Raw genomic sequence first — 22,421 nt, 5'->3', positions numbered from 1 at the left:
GATAGCGTCAGTGCCAGTGTTCAGGGCCCGGGGTGTCAAGGAGCCGCCTGGGCCCTCATGCGTGAAACAACACTCTTCCCTGTAGTGCCAAGATCGGAGCTCTAGCTGAACCCTCTAGGTTTTAAGCCCTTCCTCATCTCTAAAGTGGGAAACTTAATGACAATAGCATTATTTCTCCGTGTCCTGAAGAGTAGGTAAAGTGGCCTGTGTCAGGAGCTGAGCATTCTTACTGTGTGCTTGGCTCTAATTGTATAATACATGCAGATGCAGGCCCAGCTCTGTTCCCATATGTGCATGTGTCCACCCACACATAGATGGGTGTACGTGCATAATTCACACACACACACACACACACACACACACACACACACACACACACACACACCGTACACCTCCATCCATTCACACAGACACTAGCAGGAAAGGTACATGCATTGCCGTTGGACCTGGAAACCCTACAGGTGCTCTAGCTCGTACCAGTTAGTAGTACTCAGAGGTTTGGGTCCCGTTTGCACCTCAGTGGAACAGTGGTGACTTTGGTCAGGAGCCTCGTTGATGTCTGAGTCAATGGCATCTAGGAGAGGCCTGCCAGCAGCCATGGGTGGGAGCAGGTGGACACCTCTGCCCATGCCCACCTAGGCAGTGTTTCAGCCTGCCCATCATGGTTTGTTGGAGGTGCCCACAGCTGAGCCAGTGTTAGGCTTCTTTTTAGAACCATCAGCTCACCTGGCGCCAGGGGGGCCTGGAAGGTACCCAGCCCAGTCCTACAAGTGTTGGGGCTGGAGCAGAAGCCTAGTGTTCCTGGGCAGTGCTGGCCACTAGGCTTTAAGGATGATGTCAGTCTCAGCCCCAGGTCCTGGACCACCATGAGAGAATGAAGTCCTAAGTTGATGTCTGGGGAAGTAGATGTGCTTGGGTGCAGCCAGACGCCTCAGAAGTTTCTGACATGTCACATTTTAGAGAGGGCACCTGGAGACAGTGTAAGGTACATAGGAAGAACCTAGTGATGCTCATCCAAGCCAGCCTCCATACATACCCAGCACCAAAGCCTGTGCAGGTCGGCCGGAGAAGCAGGCCTGCCCCTGTCCCCAGGAGCCTCCTCCTCCTCCATCTCTGCTTCCACAGGAAGGGAGGCAGCAACATGTACAAGGCAAAAGCCCATGAGGAAAATTAGGGGAGAGGACAGAAAGCCTCCAGGGGAGAAGAACACTGACTCCTGGGGTCATAGCCCCTTGAGACAAGGAGAAAGGTCCACACAGGAAGGAGAGGGTAGGAACAAGAATCTGGTAGACTCAGGGAGCCACAGACTGATTGGATGGGAATGATAAGAAACCCCCCTAAGGAAGTCGGGGTTCTTTTTTTTTTTTTTTGGTTTTTTCGAGACAGGGTTTCTCTGTGTAGCTTTGCGCCTTTCCTGGAACTCACTTGGTAGACCAGGCTGGCCTCGAACTCACAGAGATCCGCCTGCCTCTGCCTCCCGAGTGCTGGGATTAAAGGCGTGCGCCACCACCGCCCGGCGGAAGTCGGGGTTCTAGGCCTCACATTGAGAAGAAGCATTATCCTCGGCCACCCCCACAAGCCCTCTACCTATATGCACCCTTAGCTCCTGCCCAGGTGACTTAGAAGGGTTGGAAGATAGCCACCTGCCTTCCTGGGGCCATGAGAAGTTGCTTTTGAGGATGGCGTTGGCAGGAGGGACACTTTGGCATAGAAAAGGTCGGTCATGAAAGGATCTTGACAAAGCCTTACCTAGACGCCTGTTTCTCAACTGTTTCCTCCAAGCATATCTTGTTTTGTCCAATGACAATAAAACCCCTGGCTCCAGTCCAGATCCGTCCTGGAGAAATGTACTCCTAGAAGAAGGGTTCCCATGAAGACCGGGCTTTGCAGATCTTCTGTGGCCTGCTGGACGCCGACTTAGCATAGATGAATGGGCCTTCCGAGGGCAGCAGGAGAAGGGTCTGTGAGGGTAAGCTGTGGGCCACCAATGTACTCTCAGCATTAGAACCCAGAGCTGCAAATGTAGGTGTGAGCTTTGGCTTCCAAGAGCCTCTTGAAAAGTGACCCCAAGTTGGGTACTGTGGTTAACTATCCCCTGAGTTCTTGGGGGTCCACCTGGTAAGCAGGATTGATACTCAGGCCTGTGTAGTATTTCACCCACCTGAATTCAGCAGAGGGAGGAAGGTTCCCCTTTTAAATCTAAGGCCAAGGAGCAGCTGGTGAGCTTGCCGCCCCTGTGACTACCTCCCTGCTCCTCCCCATGAGTGGGCAGCCAGGGTCCTTTAACGCCTGCTAGCCATCTCTGCAAAGAGTAGACAGGAAAACTTCAAACATCCAAATGAAGACGGAGGCTGGCATTTCTCGACCAGCTTGTGATGCTCAGGGGCCTTCCTGGTTCAAGAGAGGTGGTCAGTGGCAGACCTCTCCTCATATCCGTGAGTGCTGACCATCAGTCTTCTCCGGCCACTGACAGCATGAGCTTCGGCCTCACTCACTACCCAAATGTCAGAGCATCCAGGGTAAGGCAAAGGATGAGTGAGGGCCCCACAGATGAGAAGCACCACCAGCCTGAGTGTGGCCTCAAAGGGAGCATCCCTCTCCCAATCACAATCCTCCACAGTGCGGAAAGCACTTCCTGTCAGTCCCGGGATATGAGTCACCTGGAACCAATCAGTCTCTCTCCTCAGAAGCTGATGAGTCCAGTTGTCTGGTGCCCTGGCAGCCACCTCCAGCCCCAGAGGCAAGGAGTGCTAGTGGGTATGGGAGGAGCATTATTAACCTCTGGCCTGCCTGTGTCTCCCTGGTCCCCACAAGTGGGTACCAACACCTCCCTGTGTGGAATTGCTCAGTAGCCTCAACTATTCTCTATTCTCTCCTAAGTCTCACCTCTGCCTTAACCCAGAGACCCGTCATCTTGTAGATCTCACCCAGCTGCCCTCCTCTGGCCCAAGGGAAGGGCCTGATACAGGAGGCCTTTGGGCCTCCAAGAAGGTTTAGATGAGCAGTCCCCATGGAGGTTGCCTGTGTGGCCTGGTCTCGCCGTCACAGCACAGCATAGATTCTCAGGTTCTAGTCAAGGCTGTATAGTTGCTCTGTGCCACAGGGAAGGGACCTCCTACTGCCCTCTTTCACCTCTGGAAGAAATGAACACTATGCCAGGTAGCCAGCAAGGGCCCTGAGCCATGGGATTTGAGCTAGAGAATTGGGCCAACCCTGTCAGCGGCAGAGGAAACAGATCCCGGAACCCCATATAGTCAGTGACCCAACTAAGACCTCTGAAGCAAACGGGCCATGGCCTCAATGGGCTCTGCAGAGCATCAAGCAGAGGACTATGAAACCTCCTAGGAGGGTGGGGATGGCTCCTCACAGACTATTTGGAAACCCAGGCTTGTAAGGGACAGTGAGGGCCTAACTTAAGACCTAGGAAGTGACCTACGTTCTCAGGCCTGCCCAGCTCTTGGTTTTTCCTCTTCATTTTCGTATCACCCATGGAGCATTCTCCTCCACCTTCCCAGGCCAAGCCCAGAAGACCCATTGTGTCTTCTCTGGCTCCACTTGCTGCTGCCCAAACCCCAGGGGCTCTAAACTGGACCCAGAGGGTCTGACTTGAACAGAAAGGATCCTTGGTGCCAGATTACGTGGAGGACAGGAGAGGAGGGAGGGGAGATGGGGGCAAGGTCCCCTAGTAAGGGCTGAAGACAGCGGGAGACCCAAGACCAGGGCTTCAGATATTTTATTCTGCAGCTGACTTTTGAATGGATGAACAAGTGAGTGAACTAACAACATGAATGAACGAGAGATATGAATGAGCCTTTGTCACGTGGACTGATTGTTAGAGGTCACGTGAGGATGCAGTGCCCACTTACTGTGATTTCAATGCCAGCACGCTTCGAGGGCAGCTGTGAGTAGCTGAAGTGGAGGCACCGCGGCCCGTGTTAGGAAAAAAGAAACAGCTGACTGTCGTCACTCTCTGTGAGGTAGTCATGCCTTTCCGAACCAGAGGCCGCCCAGCTCCGGGGTACCAGTGAGACTCATGGGAAGGAAGCCGAGGAGGCCGGTGCCTGGACAGAACCCACTTCGGGTTTCCTGAACAGTGCATTCTGCGTTGGGGACATACCATTGTCCACTCTGCTTTTTAACGTTTTCATCAAATGTGCATGACAGTGGGTGGACGTCTCCCCGACCCTCTTCCCAGGGAGATATTTGTCTTTTCTGCTGTGGTCGCTCAAGGCATTTCCCAGGTGCCCAGGTGGCTCAGTGCCTTGCCTCTGGGCACGCCTTGCCCTCTGGGCACACCTGCCCTCCACGTCCTGGCTCCAACCTGCCACCACCATCCTGCAAGCATTCACGGCCTGTTCTCTCTTGTCCCCTCTGCAGGCTGGTGGTTTGTGAGCACGTCTGAAGAGCAGGGCTGGGTCCCTGCCACCTACTTGGAGGCCCAGAATGGCACACGAGATGACTCAGAAATCAACACCTCCAAGACTGGAGAAGGTGAGGGCCTGTGGCTCTTAGGATGGGAATAAGGCTGGTCTAAAGGGTTTTTCAGGTGCCAGCCCCTCCTGGAGGCACTCCCCAGCTCTTCTGCCTCAGCCTCCTGAACTTCTCCAGTGGGTTGGATTTTGCCCAAGCCCCTTCTGTTGGGATTCATTCCTCGAGGCCAGCCCCCACCCTGACCTGTGTTTGCCAGCCCCATGTAGGGCTCAGAACAGGGAAAATTCTCCTGGGTTGTGGACTTCAGACTTGGACAGCTTTGGGCCAGAGAACAGGCTTAGGGCTAGGAACTACCAGAAAGCTCTCCCCCAGAAACTCCCGAGTGTCTCTCCAGAACTCCACAGAGACCTGCCTCTACTCCAGCTCCCCGCTAGGCTCCTGCGGCACAGACCCCAAGCAGTCATGTGGACACGATTCCTGCTGAGTGTCGTCTTTCCCACTCTGTCACTGACAGCCTGGTACAGACCAGGCTGGCCTGTGAGCCACCTCTCAGCTTCCCAGAGACTGGGGTGCTCAGGCTCCCACACATCACTCCTCTCTCTGCTGGCTCCAGCTCCATGAGAATCTTCTGGGTATTTCTCCTTGCATTTCAGAGAGACTACCTCTGCCCTCTAAGCCGGCAATACTCCAACAAGTCCGAGCCTCCCATGTCCCAACTCCCTGCTCCTAATGCCTTCCAAATCTCCCGTGGCCTGGCAGCAGAAACCCTTTCCCTAACGGTCAGTCAGTAGGACTGGTCCAGATGGCCCTGTCTGAAGGCCAGAGAGATGCAGACCTGCCACCCACAGCTCGGGCCTGTTTCCCCTCCTCCCTGCAGCCCAAGCCAAAATAAGCAGCTCATAAAGGGCCAGATCCTTATTCATCCCTCCCCAAGATGTTAGTTACTCTGTTGGTGGTTGGGGCCCCACCCTTCTTGTGTCCATGCCTTATTTCAGCCCTGTGATTAGAGGAAGGACTTCAAACACATCCTTCTAACAGGACTCTAGAGCCTGGGTCCCCTTGGGAAGAGCTGGGACGCTCAGACAGAGCTGTTCCCGTCCTGAATCCTTGAATCTGACGCTAGTCTGGTTCTTTTGTACCTCTGAGCTGGGTTCCATCCGGTCTGTCTGCAGACCTTGCTCCCTACCTACTCTTCAAGGCCTGCTGGGCCTCTCAATAACAGCAGCTCTCTGGGTGTGGCATTGCATGCCTGGAATCCCAACACTTGAGAGGTGGAGGCCGAGGGTCAAGACTTCAAGACTAGCCTGAGCTACATGAGACCCTGTTTTAAAAGAATAAAAAGATAAAAACCTCTCAAAAGGCCCCGCTGCCAGGCCAGGAGCAAACCCTTATTACCTACCCTGAGAGAAGACATACATGTCATCTTTCTAATCACACAGACATTTAGTCACGTTTGTCCTCATCAGGTTTGGGTGCAAGTGGACTTCCTATTGTGTCCTGGCCCCTCTGAAGCATCTGCTTGTGAGGAGGGAAGGCCACTCAGGGCTTGTCAAGGAGAGTACATGACAGATAACCTACAGCAGGAAGAGGGCAGAGGAACTGGGTAGCAGTGGAGGCCCCAGACAGAAGCAGACAGGGTTAGAAGAGCATGGGCACTTAGCACGGAGCAAGTGGTAACAGACGTTCTGTTGCTGTGTTAGACATCTCCACCAATAACAAGCTGGGGAGCAAAGGGTTTATTTCCCTTCCAGGTTATAGTCCATCATCAAGGGTAAGCCAAGCAGAAGCACAGAGGAGCGCTGCTTACTGGTTCAATCCCCAGCTTCTGCTCAGCTAGCGTTCTTTTTTTTTTAATTTTTTTATTTATTTATTTTTTTATGTATACAGTGTTTTGCCTGTGTGCCAGAAGAGGGCGCCAGCTCTCATTACAGATGGTTGGGAGCCACCATGTGGGTGCTGGGAATTGAACTCAGGACCTCTGGAAGAACAGCCAGTGCTCTTAACCACTGAGCCATCTCTCCAGCCCATCCGCTAGCGTTCTTAAACAGCCCAGGGCACACACACCCCCACCAAGCGTAGGGATGATATCACCCATGGTGGGCCAGGCCCTCCTCCATCAACCAACAGTCAAGAAAATGCCCCCATGATGGCTACTGTCCAGTCTGATAGAAGCAAGCCCCTAATTGAGATTCGCTCAGATGTCTCTGAGTTGTGCCAGGGTGACAGCTGAAGTTACAAGACAGGTTGTGGAAGAATTAGGGGGCAGCCAGGGTAACTTCTGGGTTCACATGTGTGTATATGCATGTGTGCACCAAGAATGCTACTGCTCTGCATGCTTCTAGGAGGATCTTTGTGGCCCAGATCTACGTAGACTTCATCGGGCAGTGGAAGAACTGGGGTGTGTCTGGGCTGGAGCCCACACGCTTAGCCTATTGCCTAGGCCTCTGTAAAAAGTAGGTTGCAGGGTTAGACAGATGCCTCAGTGGTTAGGAACATTGAATGCTCTTCTAGAGGACCTGGGTTCAATTCCCAAGACCCACAGTGCAGCTCACAACCATCTCAAATTCCAGTTTCAGGGGATCCAGTGCTCTTCTCTGCCATTGGCAGACATACATGCATACACATAAAATAAAAAATAAAATAAAACTCTTAAAAAAGAAGAGGAAGTGAGAGGAGGTTTCATGGGCCACTCTCCTCCTAGGGCAAGGAGATATTTCCAGAAGGTTTTCCTGGATTTGGGCCCAGGTGTGTGTGGACAATGTTACTTTTATTCTCTCTACCCATCAGCCACTCTCTCTAGAACTAGGCAGTCTGGCAGCTTCTTTTGGTGCGAGGAGGTGAGGCAAGCTGGCACCCTGGGGCCCTGGTCCAGTGTACATTCCCTTAGGAGTCACATGAGAAGGCAAAGCGTGGGGAGCCAGGCCCAGGCCTGAGGGTGCATGGGAGCTCAGTGCTCATCTGCAGTGGGGTGGGGTAGGGGGGCCTGATTCAAGCAAAGCAGTCTTGAGCAATGAGACACTGAGGAGCTGTGGTCTTCGTCATCAGAAACAAAAGGATAGCATAATGGAACAGAGCCTTGCCTGTCACATCCGCCCATGTGTGTTTCATTCAGCAAACCTTTCCTGGGCCAGTACCTGGTATTGTGTAAGGCCCTGGGGACACACAGATGCAAGGCACAGTCATCACCCTCCACAGACCCCACCTAGTGGGGATAAGTAAGAAAGCAAAGATATAAATCAGCACAGAGTGGAGAGGGCTCTGGCCCAGGAAGGAAGAGGTGCCCCACCTCCCATGGGCACCCTTCCTCCCTCACCTGGTACCTGGCTGTGGTGACAAGCTGACAGTCATGCTTAGTGAGTGGACAGCAACACTGTCCAGAACTCACAGAGCAGTGATCCCTCCATCTCCAGGGGCTGTAGTTGAGGGTCTCCCATCTCTAAGGGAGCAGGACCCTAAACCCTTTAGTCTACTCCTAGATTTGGGCATAGAGACTGAGGGGTTTGGCTGACTATGTCTCTACATGCTGACAGGGCCGCCTGTCAGATCATTGCTCATCCAGCTAGGGTGTGCCCTTTGGTTCCATCGGGTTCAGTCTAGGAGACAGTAACCCGGCAGTGTGGACACATCCCCCTCTCTCCCCCCCTCCACCATCCTCTCTCATCCCCATCTCCATTCTCTCCACCGGTTTGGTTCGTGTGGGCCGTGGGCACCATCACCATCTCTCACGTCAGTGTCCAAGAGACGCAAAGCCCACCTGCGGCGGCTGGATCGCCGGTGGACCCTGGGCGGGATGGTCAACAGGCAACAGAGCCGAGGTGACCACGGGCGCCTGCCTCTCCTCCCTGCAGACGCTTGTTTCTCACTAACCCCCTCTCCTCTGCCTGCTCCGCTCTCTGCCTGGGGTCTCCTGACTCACCCGGATCTGGCTAGACGTTTTCTCCTTCACTCCAGCTCAGACTGGGGACAGGGCCTTGCTTGGGATTTGACTGGAGTGGCGCAGGGGTGGCTCTGGCTTGCTAGTGCCCTGGGCGTTGGGGTTGTGCGACGGATGGGGAGTTTATATGTTCCTTGGAAGGGGAGAAAGGCATGAGGGAGGCCGGAGGTCGCAAAGGAAGGCCATCCCTGTCCCTGGTACCACTTATTAAAGAGATCACAGCTCCTGTTCCCACCAGGGCTTCCCCTCATGTCCCTTACCACTGGCTTCCACTGAGAAAGACTCCCGCAGCCACGCTCTCCCATCAGCTGCTCTACTGACCTACTGTAGCCCTTCTGTAGTAGCTCTGCTTGACCCTAGAAGGGCACAGAAACCCATTGTGTCGCCAAAGCATTCCCCAACCAACACTGATGAGGGGCCATCCCTCAGCAGGAGCACTGACCTCAAGGATCTCAGGAGGAGCTCAGTCAAGGGCTCCGGGAAGGCCCTGGGCTGACTAGGGAGCTGACATCTGCTGATTCAGGGCTGTTTGGCCCAGACCCTTCCCAACATCCCGGGATTCGTAGAAGGGGTGAGGGATAGCCTCTGGATGCACCCCTAAACATCTGCAGACCTTCATGCTGGTGGGTGGTCAATCTCTGCTGTCCCACAGAGAGTAGAGCAGAGGATGTACTTCTTGTGGAAACAATAGAGCTGGAAGCTGAGGTGGGTGTCCAGTGAACACAGGCCTCTCTGGAAAACGGGGGTACCCCATGACTCCACACCCTCACCCTCAAAGCTTGTTCCCAATTGACAACGTATTTCAGTGCCTTCCCCAAGACTCGGGCTACAGAATGTGTGGACTTCAGGGTGGCCACAGCCAATGGCTGACTCAGTGTTGGCCATAAAGAACCCAGCTTGTCCTGAGGCAGGGCTTCTTAACATGGACCCTGGGGGCTGATGTAGGCGGCCTGAGTTGGAGAAGCAGCAACAGGCCACACTTAAGGCAAAAGCCACCCCAAAGCCAGGAGGAAGGGGACAACTCGGCCACGAGGCTCGGGTGGACCAGGGCCCCCAGCCCTAGCAGCAGAGACAAAGAGCGCGTGGGCCCAGACTCACACAAGGAAGACGGAGGTTTGGCCTGCTCTGCATACCATCACTCCGAGTCCCAGACGTGCCTTTGCCTGCATGACCACACAGATGCACAGAGACCAGAGACAGGCCCACACAGGGGCCTGAAGGCTGCAGGTGTGGCTAGTACAGTGTCATAGCCAGCCGCCACCCAGCTGTGCATCCACAGCCTCGTATACCCAGCCACTCATAGATGGTGATTCCAAGAGTGCCCCCACACAGAGGCCCTGCTGCGTGTGGCTGGTTTACATAGTCACAAATGGATTGTGCATACAGCTAATGGCTCCCTGTCACATCAGCCTATAACTGCGGCAAGACCCATAAATAGCACATATACATAACCCCTCCTACCATGAAGACACGGCATATTCAGACAAAAACGATACCTGTAGATGTAAATCCCCAAGTAATCATACGTCTGCAGTCACCTATGCAGGAGCAGAGACGAGCCACAGCCCCGTGTTCATCATCACACACTCCCCAGCCCTAGCCCTACGGAACTGCATTAAAGAGGGCTTGAGGACAGCTGCCCGGCGGGTGGGTCATCAAGTGACTAGATCAGAAACGTCAGTGCTTCCCGGGGCCTCTGCTCCCCATCCCTCGGCTGGCCAGGCCTCTGGAATCAGAGGCCTCTCTAGCGGAGGAGTTGGAGGGGCCAGGAGGGGAGCGGAGAGACTGCTGACGGAGGGGAAAGTGTTTGGAAAGAGGAGGCTTCTGCGGTTTGGAAACTGCAGGGCTTCCAGCCCCTGCCTCCCAAACTGGGACAGGCTGTCCACCTCCCCCAGCCTACCCACCCGCCGTCCCCCTGGCCAGCCGTCACTCACCAGGGCAGGAGTGCCGTCCGTCATCCCTGCACGGTCTGTGATGAGACCACAGGAGCCCTGACCAGCCTCTAGCCACCTCAGTCTTCCCTCAACCCCGTCTCTTGAAGGGACATCTCAGCTGCCTATAGAGACCATTTTCCGTCTGTCTGAACGTTCTCTTGTCTAGACGTTGCCCATGGGGTCTATGGCCAGCTCCAAGAGTGGGGCCCAGTCTCTGCTTATCCTCGGCTCACCTATAAAATGGATGGCCCGAGACCCACGTCACCTGTGTCAACCGGAGGTGGATTGTATCTCTGTCTCCCCAGCCAAACAGAGCGGAAAACTACCTGTCCAAAGAAAGAGGCAGGTGGGAGAGGTGGTCTGACTGCTTTGCACTGTCAGGGACCAGGGCCTGAACTCTTCTCTGGAACCCTGCACTGAACAGGACAAAACAAGCCTCTGTGCTGTTTAGAACTTTAACTGGGAGAGCAAGATGTCCCCAGTGTCCCCAAGCACAGGGTCCTTTGCAGATGCAGCCAGCTTCACTGGCCAGAAACAATATCCATGGTTCTGCCCCCTGCCCCAAGTGGCTGGCCATGAACTCTGCCCACCACACACACTTAAAAGGCTTCGGTGGCCAGGCTTGGCATCTGAGAGGCTGGACACATGGTCAAGGCCCTGTTCTCAGACATGGGGCAGGGCAGGGCTCCTCTGATCTTCCCCAAAGAAGGGATGTCACTTTTCTCTTCAAAAGCAACCTTGCCTAGGAAAACTTGCCCGATAGCTTCCTGCTTGAACCACAGGCTTTTAAAAATAACCCAGCTGAACAAAGGCAAAATGTGGAGCCCAGGCCTCGCCTCCTTGGACCTCAGGCCTTGCATTCCCAGACCTGGCGCTGTCCCTGAGCCGCTGCCTAGGCCAGGGTTTACCGTGCCCCACTGGAAAATGGAGCAGGCAGGAGAGCAGAGGGTTGGCCTGGAGCCTGTGGAACTTCTCCAGGGCCCTAGTCAGAATCTGGCTGGGCAGGTTCTCAGGCAGAGTTGGCAGCGCTCCTGGGCAGGGCTGGGATGGAATCTACAGGCAGGCTCCAAGCAGAGCCCTCCTCAGCTGATGCTGAGAAAGGCCTGTGGTAAAGGAGAGCCCAGTGAAGAGCTGTGCGGCCTCCTGTGGCCATCACCCACCGTTTGCTTTGGGGCAGCTTTTCAAATATGGCCTGTGATCCATCAGTTCCGTCCAGCAACCTGGCAAGACAGTTGCCTCCACCAGAGGGAAATGCTATGGGCCCAGCCCAGGGCTGCAGACAGCACCCTGATAATCCAGGGGAGAAGGAGCAGATGGCCCTCCCACAGCAAGGGGTTGGTGTAGCAGCTCTCTCCTAACCCCCATAGCCACCCAGAGGCTGAGGTAGGCTGTCCAACAAGGTCAGGGAAGGAGTCCAGGGGGTGGGTGTCACAGCCAGGAGCCAGGAGCAGCACGCAGCTCTGAGGCCAGGCTCCTGCTCTTTGGCGCTCCCAAGCAAGCTTCCCACTCTGTCCCTCCTCATCCCTGCTTTCCTGGGATACTGATACCGAGTCCTAGCCTCTACTGCAGCAGCCCCTACTGCTGTGTGCTGGGTACCATGGCGACCTCCAGGGAGCACAGCACAACAGGATTCAGGGTGATCCTCCAAAGGGCCCCTCCAGAAAACCACTTCTTCCAGTGGGGGAGGGTTGTAGCATGTTCTCCCTGGGTCCCAAGCCATCCTATAGACGGTCAGTTGCAGGTCCACCGGAGGGCTTCACAAGGACAGGCATGGACCTCGGCAGACATGGAAGCCTGCGCAAAGGTCCTTAGGGATGCCCAGGGAGATGCCTGCTGCTCAGCCTTCCCACCAAGCTCTTTTCAGGATTCCAGTACTGTGGGAAAATGTGGAGGTGACCCCAAAAGCACGCATGGGAAACAGAGCACATGGCTCTCTCGGAGGGGCTGGTGGGGGCCCTTGAGGTCTTCCTAGTCTCGAGGGCTTGGCAGCTCCACAGTGGCTGGACTTCACCTCAACAAAGCCCACAACCGCTCCTGTAGCGCTTGCTCCCTGGAACACTCTAGGGTAGATGCTGTGGTCTGCTCTTACTAGGGCTGAGGTGCTCAGTGAAGGTACCCCTGAAAACATCTGGAAGTCAGCCTGAGGGAGAAACTAAGAGTTTACAGGGCTGGAATCGAGATGGGACATGGCATGTTCTGAAGCGGGGTGTGCTAGGCTTCCCAAGGAGACACCTAGCATTGTCCTCAACTTACTGACTTAGACCCTAGGAGAAGCGGATCCCTCCAAACTCTGGGCCCCAACACCCTGGCTAGAGGACCTGCTTTCATGCTGCCTGAGGCTTGAATCCTGCCTGACTTTGCCAGTGACCCCTAACCCAGTGACTCTTCCTCTGCTCTCTGAATCCTGCTCCTTCCTCTTCTCTGGAAAAGCCAGTGCTGGCCCAGGGCTTGGTAGTGAGTGGCTGAACCAGACTAGGCCGGGCAGAGAGGAATGGGAGAAAGGATGTGCTCCACAGCCTCAAGTAACTCTGCTTTCTTACCCCCCCCCCGCCCCCCACAGAAGAGAAGTATGTCACCGTGCAGCCCTACGCTAGCCAAAGCAAGGATGAGATCGGGTTCGAGAAGGGTGTCACCGTGGAGGTGATTCGGAAGAACTTGGAAGGCTGGTGGTACATCAGGTAGGAAGGAGCCCGGCTCCTGGGCAAAGGAGCCGATGGCGGGTGGCTGCCAAAGACAGCTCTGTACCAGCTCTGCTCTGTACCAGCTCCGCTCAGCTCACTGATCGCCTCCTGGCCCCGAGAGCGCAGGCTGAGTCCCAGCCAGGAGGGTACAGGGCCAGCTCCGCTCACAGACAGTGGTGTGATCCCTTCCCGTGTACCCGCCGAGAGTTCGGCACACCTGAGTTTTGTTTTCTGCATCCACCTTGGCTGCCTGACCTGCTCTTCAGCTGAGACAGCCTGAAACACCAGCCTCCACAGGCCCTGCTAAGTCCCAGCAGGCTGCCTCCGGTGCTCCCAGCTCAACCCTGGAGGCCCCAGACATAGGCCTCGGGCATCCATGTTCCTGGTGGGTGTAGGCCATTGTACTCTGCCGGATGGGAGCTCTCCTCTCTCCCTCTCTCCCTCTCTCCCTCTCTCTCCCTCTCTCTCTCTCCCTCTCTCTCTCTCTCTCTCTCTCTCCTCTCTCTCTGTCTCTCTCTCTCTTCTCTCTCTCTCTGTCTCTCTCTCTTCTCTCTCTCTCTCTCTCCCTCTCTCTCCCTCCCTCTCCCTCCCTCTCCCTCCCTCTCTCTCTCTCCCTCTCCCTCCCTCCCTCCCTCTCTTCTCTCTCTCTCTCTCTCTCTCTCTCTCTCTCTCTCTCTCCCTCTCCCTCCCTCTCCCTCCCTCTCTCTCTCTCCCTCTTCCTCCCTCCCTCTCTCTCTTCTCTCTCTCTCTCTCTCTTGCTCTCCCTCTCCCTCCTCCCTCTCCCTCCCTCTCTCTCCCTCCCTCCCTCTCTCTCTTTCTCTCTCCCTCTCCCTCTCCCCCTCCCCCTCTCCCTCCCTCCCTCCCTCCCTCCCTCCCTCCCTCCCTCTCTCTCTCTCTCTCTCTCTCTCTCTCTCTCCCTCTCCCTCTCTCCCTCTCCCTCTCCCCCTCTCCCTCTCCCTCCCTCTCCCTCTCTCTCTCTTCTCTCTCTTCTCTCTCTTCTCTCTCTCTCTCTGCCTACTGAGAGGTTTGGGGGTGTCTAGTGGAGTAGAATAAGCTAAACCCTGTGGCTCTCATTCTGCTGTTTCCAACCCTAGAACCCTGGACCTGCCTTAAGAGCCTTTGTGTCTGGAAAGTTCTTTTGCAGCACTTCAGCTTCTCTTTCTCCTGCTTGCAGCCCCGCTAACAACAGTCCCCTGTGTGTGCTCTGGGGACGGCTGCCTCCGTTCCCCACACCCCCAGACTTAACTGTGGTCCCCTTGGAAAGGCCACTGCTGTGTGGCAGCCCCCTGTGATCCGCCAGTGTGAGTACTCACGAATCCCTGGCTCAGAACCAGGCAGAGCCCCGTGGTCTTAAAGCTGTGTCTGCGCTGCAGGGAGGACACGGGTGACCGAGCCTTAGTGTGAGCTGATGGGACATTGCCGTCCCCTCACCGTTGGCCTCGGTGCCTGTCAGTCCGGAGGATGGAGATCTATGTACCTTTCTATCCTGTTAGGTGGTGTGGGACTGTGTATTTATACATGTGTTATCCCAAGCAGCCACCTGTGGTCTCTCATGCTCTCTAAGCAATGGAAGCTGGAGCCAACTGCAAATCCATCAGCCACAAGCCGGACATGAAAAGGCTAACATATCCCAGCTGGCTCGTGGCCTGTGTGTGTTTGCCTAGAAGTGATCCCCACAGCTGCTTTTTATATTTTGGGTTTTCTGTTTGTTTCTCTGTTTGTTTGTGGTTTTAAGGTAACAAATAGCATCACTCTGGGCTGCTTCTAGTCAGCTACTTGTCCCTATAGCTTGGTTCCTTCTAGCCAGCAAGGACTTGAATTGAGGACCCTAATGATCCCATTCTACCTTAAGAAGGCAGCCAGATACCCCCTTAACCATGCTATTTCCCAACATTCCAAGCTGTGTGTTGATCCTCATTTCCTGTCTTTCTTTTCCTCCCCCAGCCTTAGACACACACACACACACACACACACACACACACACACACACACACACACACTCCTACACATTCCCTCCGCCGCAGCCTGCATCTCTGGAGTCAGTCCTGCTACAGAGCTGGGAAACAGCTGTGAGGAAGTTGGGCTCAGACACACACACAGCCACCCCCATGCCGTGCATCGCTCTGCCTGCTGTATCCTGGAACACAAAGCTGGAACATAGCGTTATCCATACAGCATATGGAACATAAAGCGCTGTGAAATGGGACACCCCAGGCCATATCGCGGGCCTGACTATCTCCTCACAGCCCGTCCGTATTCCTCTGCCGCTTCCACATAACAAGATAGCAGCAAGGTGTCTTCAGCTTTTTCTGAGCTTCAAGAACCCCAGGCTCTGGGCCTGGGGTTACACACTTTCCCTCAGGCCCCTCTGCTACCCGCCTTGCCTTCCTGAGCCTTGGCTACTGCCGGAGAAAGGTCAGGCACGTGTCCTTGACACTCTGTGCTTCTGTTTGTACCCCTCACATCCAGAAGCCATCCTCAGTTCAGTAATGCCTGCCCTCTAAGCAACAAGTAAGTCGGACACAACCTGTGTGTACCCCCCACTGACAGGAATGTGAGGCGCCAACTGCTGTCTGGACTTCTGCGTTCCTTTTCTCCTACCTAACACACAGTCAAGCTCCAGGTCACATCAGGAAGGGCGGTAGGGGGTCGCCGGACATCTGGCCTCTAGGAGTTCGAGAGCCAGCTGTGTCCCAGGGAGCAGATGGGGACATTGCAGCCTCTGGTTGGAAGCACTGAGCAGTGAATGCTGGGCCCGGAAGCAGGCTCCCTGTGGATTTGGGTCAAGGCTCAGCACCATGGGAGGGAAGAGGGAGACGTTGTTTTAAAACGACAAGGAATCACCAAAAACCAAGCCAGCCCTGACATTCGCCTTGAGCCTTTGTTTATGAGCTTTTGGTTTGGTTTGACTAGGTTTGGTTTCGCCATAACAATGGTTTTCATTTTATCCAGTCATACGCTCTCATCTGCATCTCTGCGTCTGTATTTGTAGCCCCCGTTAGAAAGGTTTTTTTCCAACCCCCAAGATGACATAAATATGACTTTTTTTTTTTTAACACAGAGTCCTGGGTGGCCTGGTACTCCCTGTGTAACCTAACTTGGTCTGACTTAAGGTGGTCCTCCTGCCTCAGCCTCCCAAGTGGTAAGATTATAGACATGAGCCACCATGCCTGGCTCGCTCTTTTCTCCCTCTCCTTACTGTACGGTAAGAGGCCCGATCTCAGTCTTTGTTTTTCCTCATTGTCCTCAACTCCCCTATAGCATAGTTTATTTTTGCCCCACAGCGTTGAAAGGTTACATCTGTGGACTTACTCTGTGAACTTGATCTGTCTGCTGTCCACCCAGCAGGACTCGAACCCTTGGCCATCGGGTGGTGGCCACCACCTCCCCACCCCACTCCTTTTTTATCTTGTTTTCTTTCGTCACAAGGTCTCTTGTATTCAGGTTGGCCTGTGTAACGAGGACAGTCTTGAACTTCTGGTCCCCTGCCCGGCCTCCAGAGAGCTGGGACTCTAGGTGTGTGCTCCAAGCACGTAGGTCCTCCCCTCTCCTTTGGTGAGATAGTTAGTCTTACTCTCTAGCCCAGACTGACCTGGAACTTAAAAATAAAAAATAGCGTTATCTTTTTGTTTTAGTCTGAGACACTTTTGCCTATGTAAGCACTGTCTTTTGACCATATCCTCCCCAGCTCCCCTATCTACTCCCTGCAGGCGCGCACACACACACACACACACACACACACACACACACACACACACTCCCCACGTCTCCCCTCACGTCCTCTCCCTTCTCATGTATATGTGTGTACGTATGACCCACTGGGTCGATTGGTGCTGTGATGCTGATCATCTTGGACAGGTAACTGCAGCTCCTGTGAGTTCGTGGGTGCGGTACCCTTGTCGAGTCAGGAGAACAGCATTTCCTGGCACTTCTCCCCACCCTCTGGCTCTTAATAGTCTTTCCACTCCCTCTTCCATGATGCTCGCTGAGAGGCGGGTGGGAGCAGATGATATGGATGTCCCGTTTAGGGGCAGAACATTCAACAGTCAATTATTCTTAGCATTAAAATGGTGGACACCAGTTGTGAGTCTGTACTAACTGCTGAGGGAAATTCCACAGAGAGAAACACTCCTCTGGCCAAGGCTGAGGGTGGCACTAACTTACGTATATAAAAATAAATACTTAGAAGGAAGCTTGATGGCCATGCCCACTTAGCAAGACAACAGTATTAGGCTCCCCCAGGGCCTTATGACCAGGTTTACAGTACCAGGCATGAACCCTCTCCTGTGGCACAGGCCTGAAATCCAATCCCAAAACAGTTGCTTTCCCGGCTCTGTCCTAGAACCTCGGGTCCTCCTTGCCTCATCTTCTGACTGTTGGGATCTGAGGTGTGTGCGACCACACTCAACAGTCTATATAGATATCCTCCTTTGCTCTCAGGGTGTCTGTCCTTCTCTAGATCTGCAGCTGCATCCCTGTGTCTTACGGAAAGAAGTTGAACTCTTTTTACAGACACAAGATAACTCGGCGAGAACTGTCTTTGGAACTTGCCTCTTCCATGCCTCTCTCCTGCAGGGAACGTGATTGTTCGGACTACATCCACATCTCACTCCTTTTCTCTAGAATTACCCTCAACTTCTTGGGTCATACAGTAGCAGGCCATTGTGAAGTCTACCTTTTGGGCAGAATGATGTGTAAGAACCCTAATTTTAAAGTCCTGTATTTGCCTGAGGACGACAGTACCCCAGTGTCCAGTATCTTTCCCATTGACCTCAGCTCTGGTTTCCTCTTGGTTAGTGGAACCGCCAAGCCTCTAGCCGAGCATGGTAAAGAAGGCTCAGCTAGGCAAGGTCAGGTGGAGACTGAGGCCTGGAAGTAGAAGGGGAAGCCAGATATGAGAGCTTCTAATGACAGCGTGGTCCTTCCTCTCACAGATACCTAGGTAAAGAGGGCTGGGCACCAGCGTCCTATCTGAAGAAAGCCAAGGATGACCTGCCAACCCGGAAGAAGAACCTGACGGGTCCGGTGGAGATCATTGGGAACATCATGGAGATCAGCAACCTGCTCAACAAGAAGGCATCTGGGGAGAAGGAGGCGCCGGCGGAAGGCGAGGGATCTGAAGCCCCCATCACCAAGAAAGAGATCAGCCTCCCCATCCTCTGCAACGCCTCCAACGGCAGTGCCTTGGGCGTCCCCGAGAGGACCACGTCGAAGCTGGCCCAGGGCTCCCCGGCCGTGGCCAGGATCGCCCCTCAGAGGGCTCAGATCAGTAAGCACCTGGAGGCCCCTGTTCCTCCCAAAGAGCTGCTGCAGAGTGGGTGGGCATGGGTGCAGGGCAATGCAGGGACCATGCGGGGCCTCCATGTCATTTCACCCCGAGGGACAGTCTGGCCTCGATTGTCAGTGTGCCTGTGCTGGTCACCAGAGTGAAGAGCACCAGGGAGTGTGACCTGCTGTGCACCTGCCAGCTGCTGCCCTGAAGATGCTTTGTGGGAGGAAGCGGGCTGCTGGCCTCCCTCTCCTAAGAGAGAACCAGGGATGACTCTTTAGCAAGGGAACGGACCCCAAGAGCAGGAAGCGGCATCCAGAAAGAAGCCAGAAAAGGCTTTAGAAATACAGATGCTCAGGATAGAGCTGATTTTACAAACCTGTGGGCCCCCCAGTTTGTGCAAGCCTGCTTTGTGGGGTGAAGGATGTGGAAGCGGGCTGGCAAGCGGGCTCGGTGCGTAAGGGGGCTTGCCACTCACGCCTGGTCTGAGTTTGATCCCTGGGACTGACTGACATACATCCCCCACCCACATTCACAATAAAGTACTAAAGTCTGTCTCTCCTCACCCCCTACACACCCCTCTGGCCCAGCAACACCTTTGGTATTGGGGGGGGGGGCACAATTTCTATTTGTGTCCAGCCAATAATCTGGAGGAGAGCTGTTGTTCTGGGTTTTGGTTTTGGGTTGGGTTTTTTGTTTTTATCTTTATATTTAGCTCTTAGCTTTATTGTTAGCCCTCTGGTTGGTGTGTGAGAAGTCTTCACTGGGCAGGACTTCCGTCTGGTCTTGTGCTACCCTCAGAGGACTTAGGACTAGTGAGCAAAAAATAGATGTGATTCCTGCCTCTACTGAAAATCTCATAACTCCGTGCAGCCTTTACCTTCCAACGGCCTGCCTGCAATACCTGTAGATTGGTGTACCTATCGCTTGGTGTGTGTGTGTGTGTGTGTGTGTGTGTGTGTGTGTGTGTGTGTGTGTGTGTGTGTGTATCCTTCCAAAGAGCAGGAAAGAGGCTTAAAGGTCCCTCCATTCCTACAGTGACTTAGAATACAGGGTCTTTCATAACTGTGGGACCAAAGCATGAAGTTTTGTGGATCCCACCCAGGGAGGGAGGGTGGGTGGGGCAGTGTAGTCCAGTGGGATCTTACAGGGAGGGAGGGTGCGGCACTGTTGTCCAGTGGAATTCCTAAAGCTGTGGCTCTTCTTTCAGGCTCCCCAAACCTGAGGACAAGGCCGCCCCCGCGCAGAGAATCCAGCTTGGTATGTGGACTTTCTCTTCATTCCTCGTCTGGAGTGACCCTTATTCATTTGATACCTTTGAAGCAGAGTCTGTGGCCCAGGAGTCTGGGGAGCCCTGGTGGGTTTCCATTGCTGGGCTGGGGACAGGGACAGAAGCCTGCAGATCCCAGGCCTCCTTGGAGCATAGCCAGACAGTTTATAATCGGAAATGCACTGCACTCCAAAGCTAAATAAATCCATCTCAGCCACTGCACTGGCAGACATAAACATTTAGACTGGCCAGCAGGAATGTCCAGTAGGGCAATGCCAGGGGCTAGAAATGGGGCTGCTGGCTCCGATGGCCTGGAAGCCTTACAGCTCTGTCAGGATTGCCCAGTGCATGTGGTGGGCTCGACAGCCTAGGGGTAAGGGGTAGACCAGTGCTTATCCTCCAGGAAGGAGAGCTGGCTCATGGAGGGCTGACACCCCTTGAGTGGGTGGAGTTGCCCATCCATCTCAAGCATGGAGATGTGTAATTGGGAGCTTGGAGAACAGCAGTGTTGGTGATAAGCTGAGAGTCCTGAACAAAGACCTATTATGGGATGGGGGAGTGGGCCATGGGGCAGGTTGATGGGGGAGTGGGCCAGGGGGCAGCTTGATGCAATTGGAAGGCAAGCTCAGGGCTAGGGTGTAGCTCAGTAGTACTTGCTTAGCATGCACGAGGCTTTGAGGGTACCATCCCTAGCATCTTGGAAGGGGAAATCGGAGCCTGGCTTAGATTCCATTTCTGACACAGGAACAAAGAAAGACCCTTTGCAGGTCACCTACCTTCCAAAGTCCTCCATTTCCTTTCCTGAGAGAGAGCAGTATTGGCCACGCCCCCGGTCTGTCATGAGGATGGGATGCTGTGGTGTATATTTTGGACTAGCAGGCCAGGTTTCCTTTCCTATGTGCACCCTTGGCTGTTGGGTGGTACTGTCTGGTCCTCTACATGGGACAGATCCCTGAATCACGACTGGCTGCATGTTACTCCAGGGGCCTTGGTCCATCCATGGGAGTTAAAGGCCCTCCATACATTTGAAGATGTGCCCTTTGGCCATGAGTATTTTGGGACCTCGCCATTTGTCCCTCTGAAATTTCTCCTTTTTTCCCTGGGTTTTTGCAGCTGCACAATTGATTCTCCGTTTCTCCCTTTCCTTTGAGCCCCAGCTAATTATTTTCAGGCAGCCTTGACTTTGGCAAGAAGAGTCATTCCTTCTACACTTAGGATGGCAGCTTGCTGAGGGAGGGATGCTGGTTCCCGTTCGGCTTAGCTGAACCCCACTGTCAGGGTGCAGGAGGGCGGAAGCATGGCCGGCTGTGCCAGCTTCCATGTGTGGCTGTACATCCAGGCACAGGGGCAGAGAAAGTGCACTGAGTCACACCCTTCCCCGCAGAAGCCCATCTTTCTCCCATCCCTCCCTCAGAGTGACCCAAGACAGCTCAGACGACAGAGGTAGCTGAGCCTTGAAGGGCAGAGAAAGAAACAGGGTTCCAGAGGTGCCGACCTCCGGCTTTGTTCAGCTCTTCCTGCACCCTCCTCTCTGGAAGTTTCTACATTATCTCAGGAATCGTCTTCACAACTCCATTCCTAGTTCTGTTTTATAGAAGAGGAAACTGAGGCTCGGGGTAGTGGCAGCTTCTAGGTCTCTCTGCCTTCCACACCACAGCTGCCTCCCCTACCCCCTACCCACCCCCCCACCCCCGCCTTTTCAGCTGCTTTGTGTTAACCCCTTAGTATAAGGAAGAACAAAAATAAGAAGACAAAGCCGGGCAGAGTACATCCTGTTACGGTTACAGTCTGCCAGGCTGGCTGTCCATGTGGCTTATACTGGCTGCCTCAGAGCAGCACCCAGTAGGTGCACAGAAAATGGATGCTAAAAAAAAAAAAGAATGTGGCTCATAGATCATGGGCCAAGTGTTCTAAGTGTCCTTAAATACCATATGAGAAAAGTTGTGTGCCAGCATCTAAAAGGCATATAGGAGTTCTGGAATATTCTGCCTGCCTGCTGAAACAGGACTCTGCATTCTGTTTCAGGGCACCAACAGGCTAACCCCCTCCCAAAGACTCCTCCCCCAGCCAGCTGCTCCCTGTACTCCCACTTCACTGCCCTGGGGATATTTGCCCCCCCCCCTTCAGCAGCTGCCCACTTGGCTTAGGATCCCCCCTTAGGCTTATAAAATGGCGCTTTCCCTACTTTGTTGGGATGATTCTTCTGTCTTTCCTTTCCACCTTGGGGCCCAGCTATTGAGGCCTTTATAGTGAGCGTCTCAATAGCTCAAACTAGTGTTGTGTGGACCCCGAGTGCCACCTCCTGGGGGGAGTCCTGAAGCATAAGTGACAGCTGCCTTCAGAGCCAGCTGCTCTCCCACTGGCAGTGATGGCCACAGCACCCGGGGAGCCAATGGGCACTAGTCCCTGGCCGTGGTACCGCTCCAGTAGCTGGATCTGTTCACTGACTGTTTCTGCTTTTAGGGGTTCCAGCTGCCGAAGCCCCCAGAGCCCCCTTCTGTTGAGGTAGAATACTACACCATCGCGGAATTCCAGTCTTGCATTTCTGACGGGATCAGCTTTCGAGGTGGACAGAAGGCTGAGGTGAGCCTCCTTTGGGCCAAGGAGCTGTTTCAGATTTTATATGTCTTCCTGGCGATGTTTCTGAGGGTCAGGCAGAGTGGGTACAGAAGTGAGCCGCCCAGCCATGAGTACTTGGCTGGTCAGGGCCACAACCAAGCAAGGCGAGAGCCCTAGACCTGGGTTTCTGCCCCTCACTTGCTCACGGTGCTCACCCCATAGTGGCATGTCCCAGAACATGCAGGGCTGAGCGCCGAGAGCCTTGAATGAAGTCTGCTGGAGGTGTGTGAACTTCTGGGACAGAACAGTTTGCTTCATCGGGAATGTTTGACTTGATAGGACG

At 54.3% G+C, this 22,421-nt stretch overlaps 1 protein-coding gene across 8 annotated transcripts in view; it reads left to right on the top strand.

Annotated features, from left to right (window-relative positions):
* Sh3pxd2a (SH3 and PX domains 2A) overlaps positions 1-22,421 on the top strand; it is a 211,997-nt gene that overhangs the window by 180,113 nt on the left and 9,463 nt on the right. For 6 of the 8 annotated variants that reach the window (XM_006983313.4, XM_006983314.4, XM_076563262.1 and 3 more), the window contains 6 exons: positions 4,378-4,491; positions 8,163-8,246; positions 12,860-12,977; positions 17,915-18,249; positions 19,460-19,509; positions 21,983-22,102. In XM_006983313.4, coding sequence (XP_006983375.1) covers positions 4,378-4,491; positions 8,163-8,246; positions 12,860-12,977; positions 17,915-18,249; positions 19,460-19,509; positions 21,983-22,102 — 821 coding nt within the window. The remainder of the gene's footprint in view (positions 1-4,377; positions 4,492-8,162; positions 8,247-12,859; positions 12,978-17,914; positions 18,250-19,459; positions 19,510-21,982; positions 22,103-22,421) is intronic. The other 2 variants (XM_016001836.3, XM_076563264.1) reach the window with 1 other exon arrangement.

The sequence above is a fragment of the Peromyscus maniculatus genome, chromosome 1 (genome assembly GCF_049852395.1).
Source record: "Peromyscus maniculatus bairdii isolate BWxNUB_F1_BW_parent chromosome 1, HU_Pman_BW_mat_3.1, whole genome shotgun sequence".
Lineage (NCBI taxonomy): Eukaryota > Metazoa > Chordata > Mammalia > Rodentia > Cricetidae > Peromyscus > Peromyscus maniculatus.
Note: the sequence above shows the minus strand (reverse complement) of the source record. Positions and strands in the feature narration are given on the sequence as shown.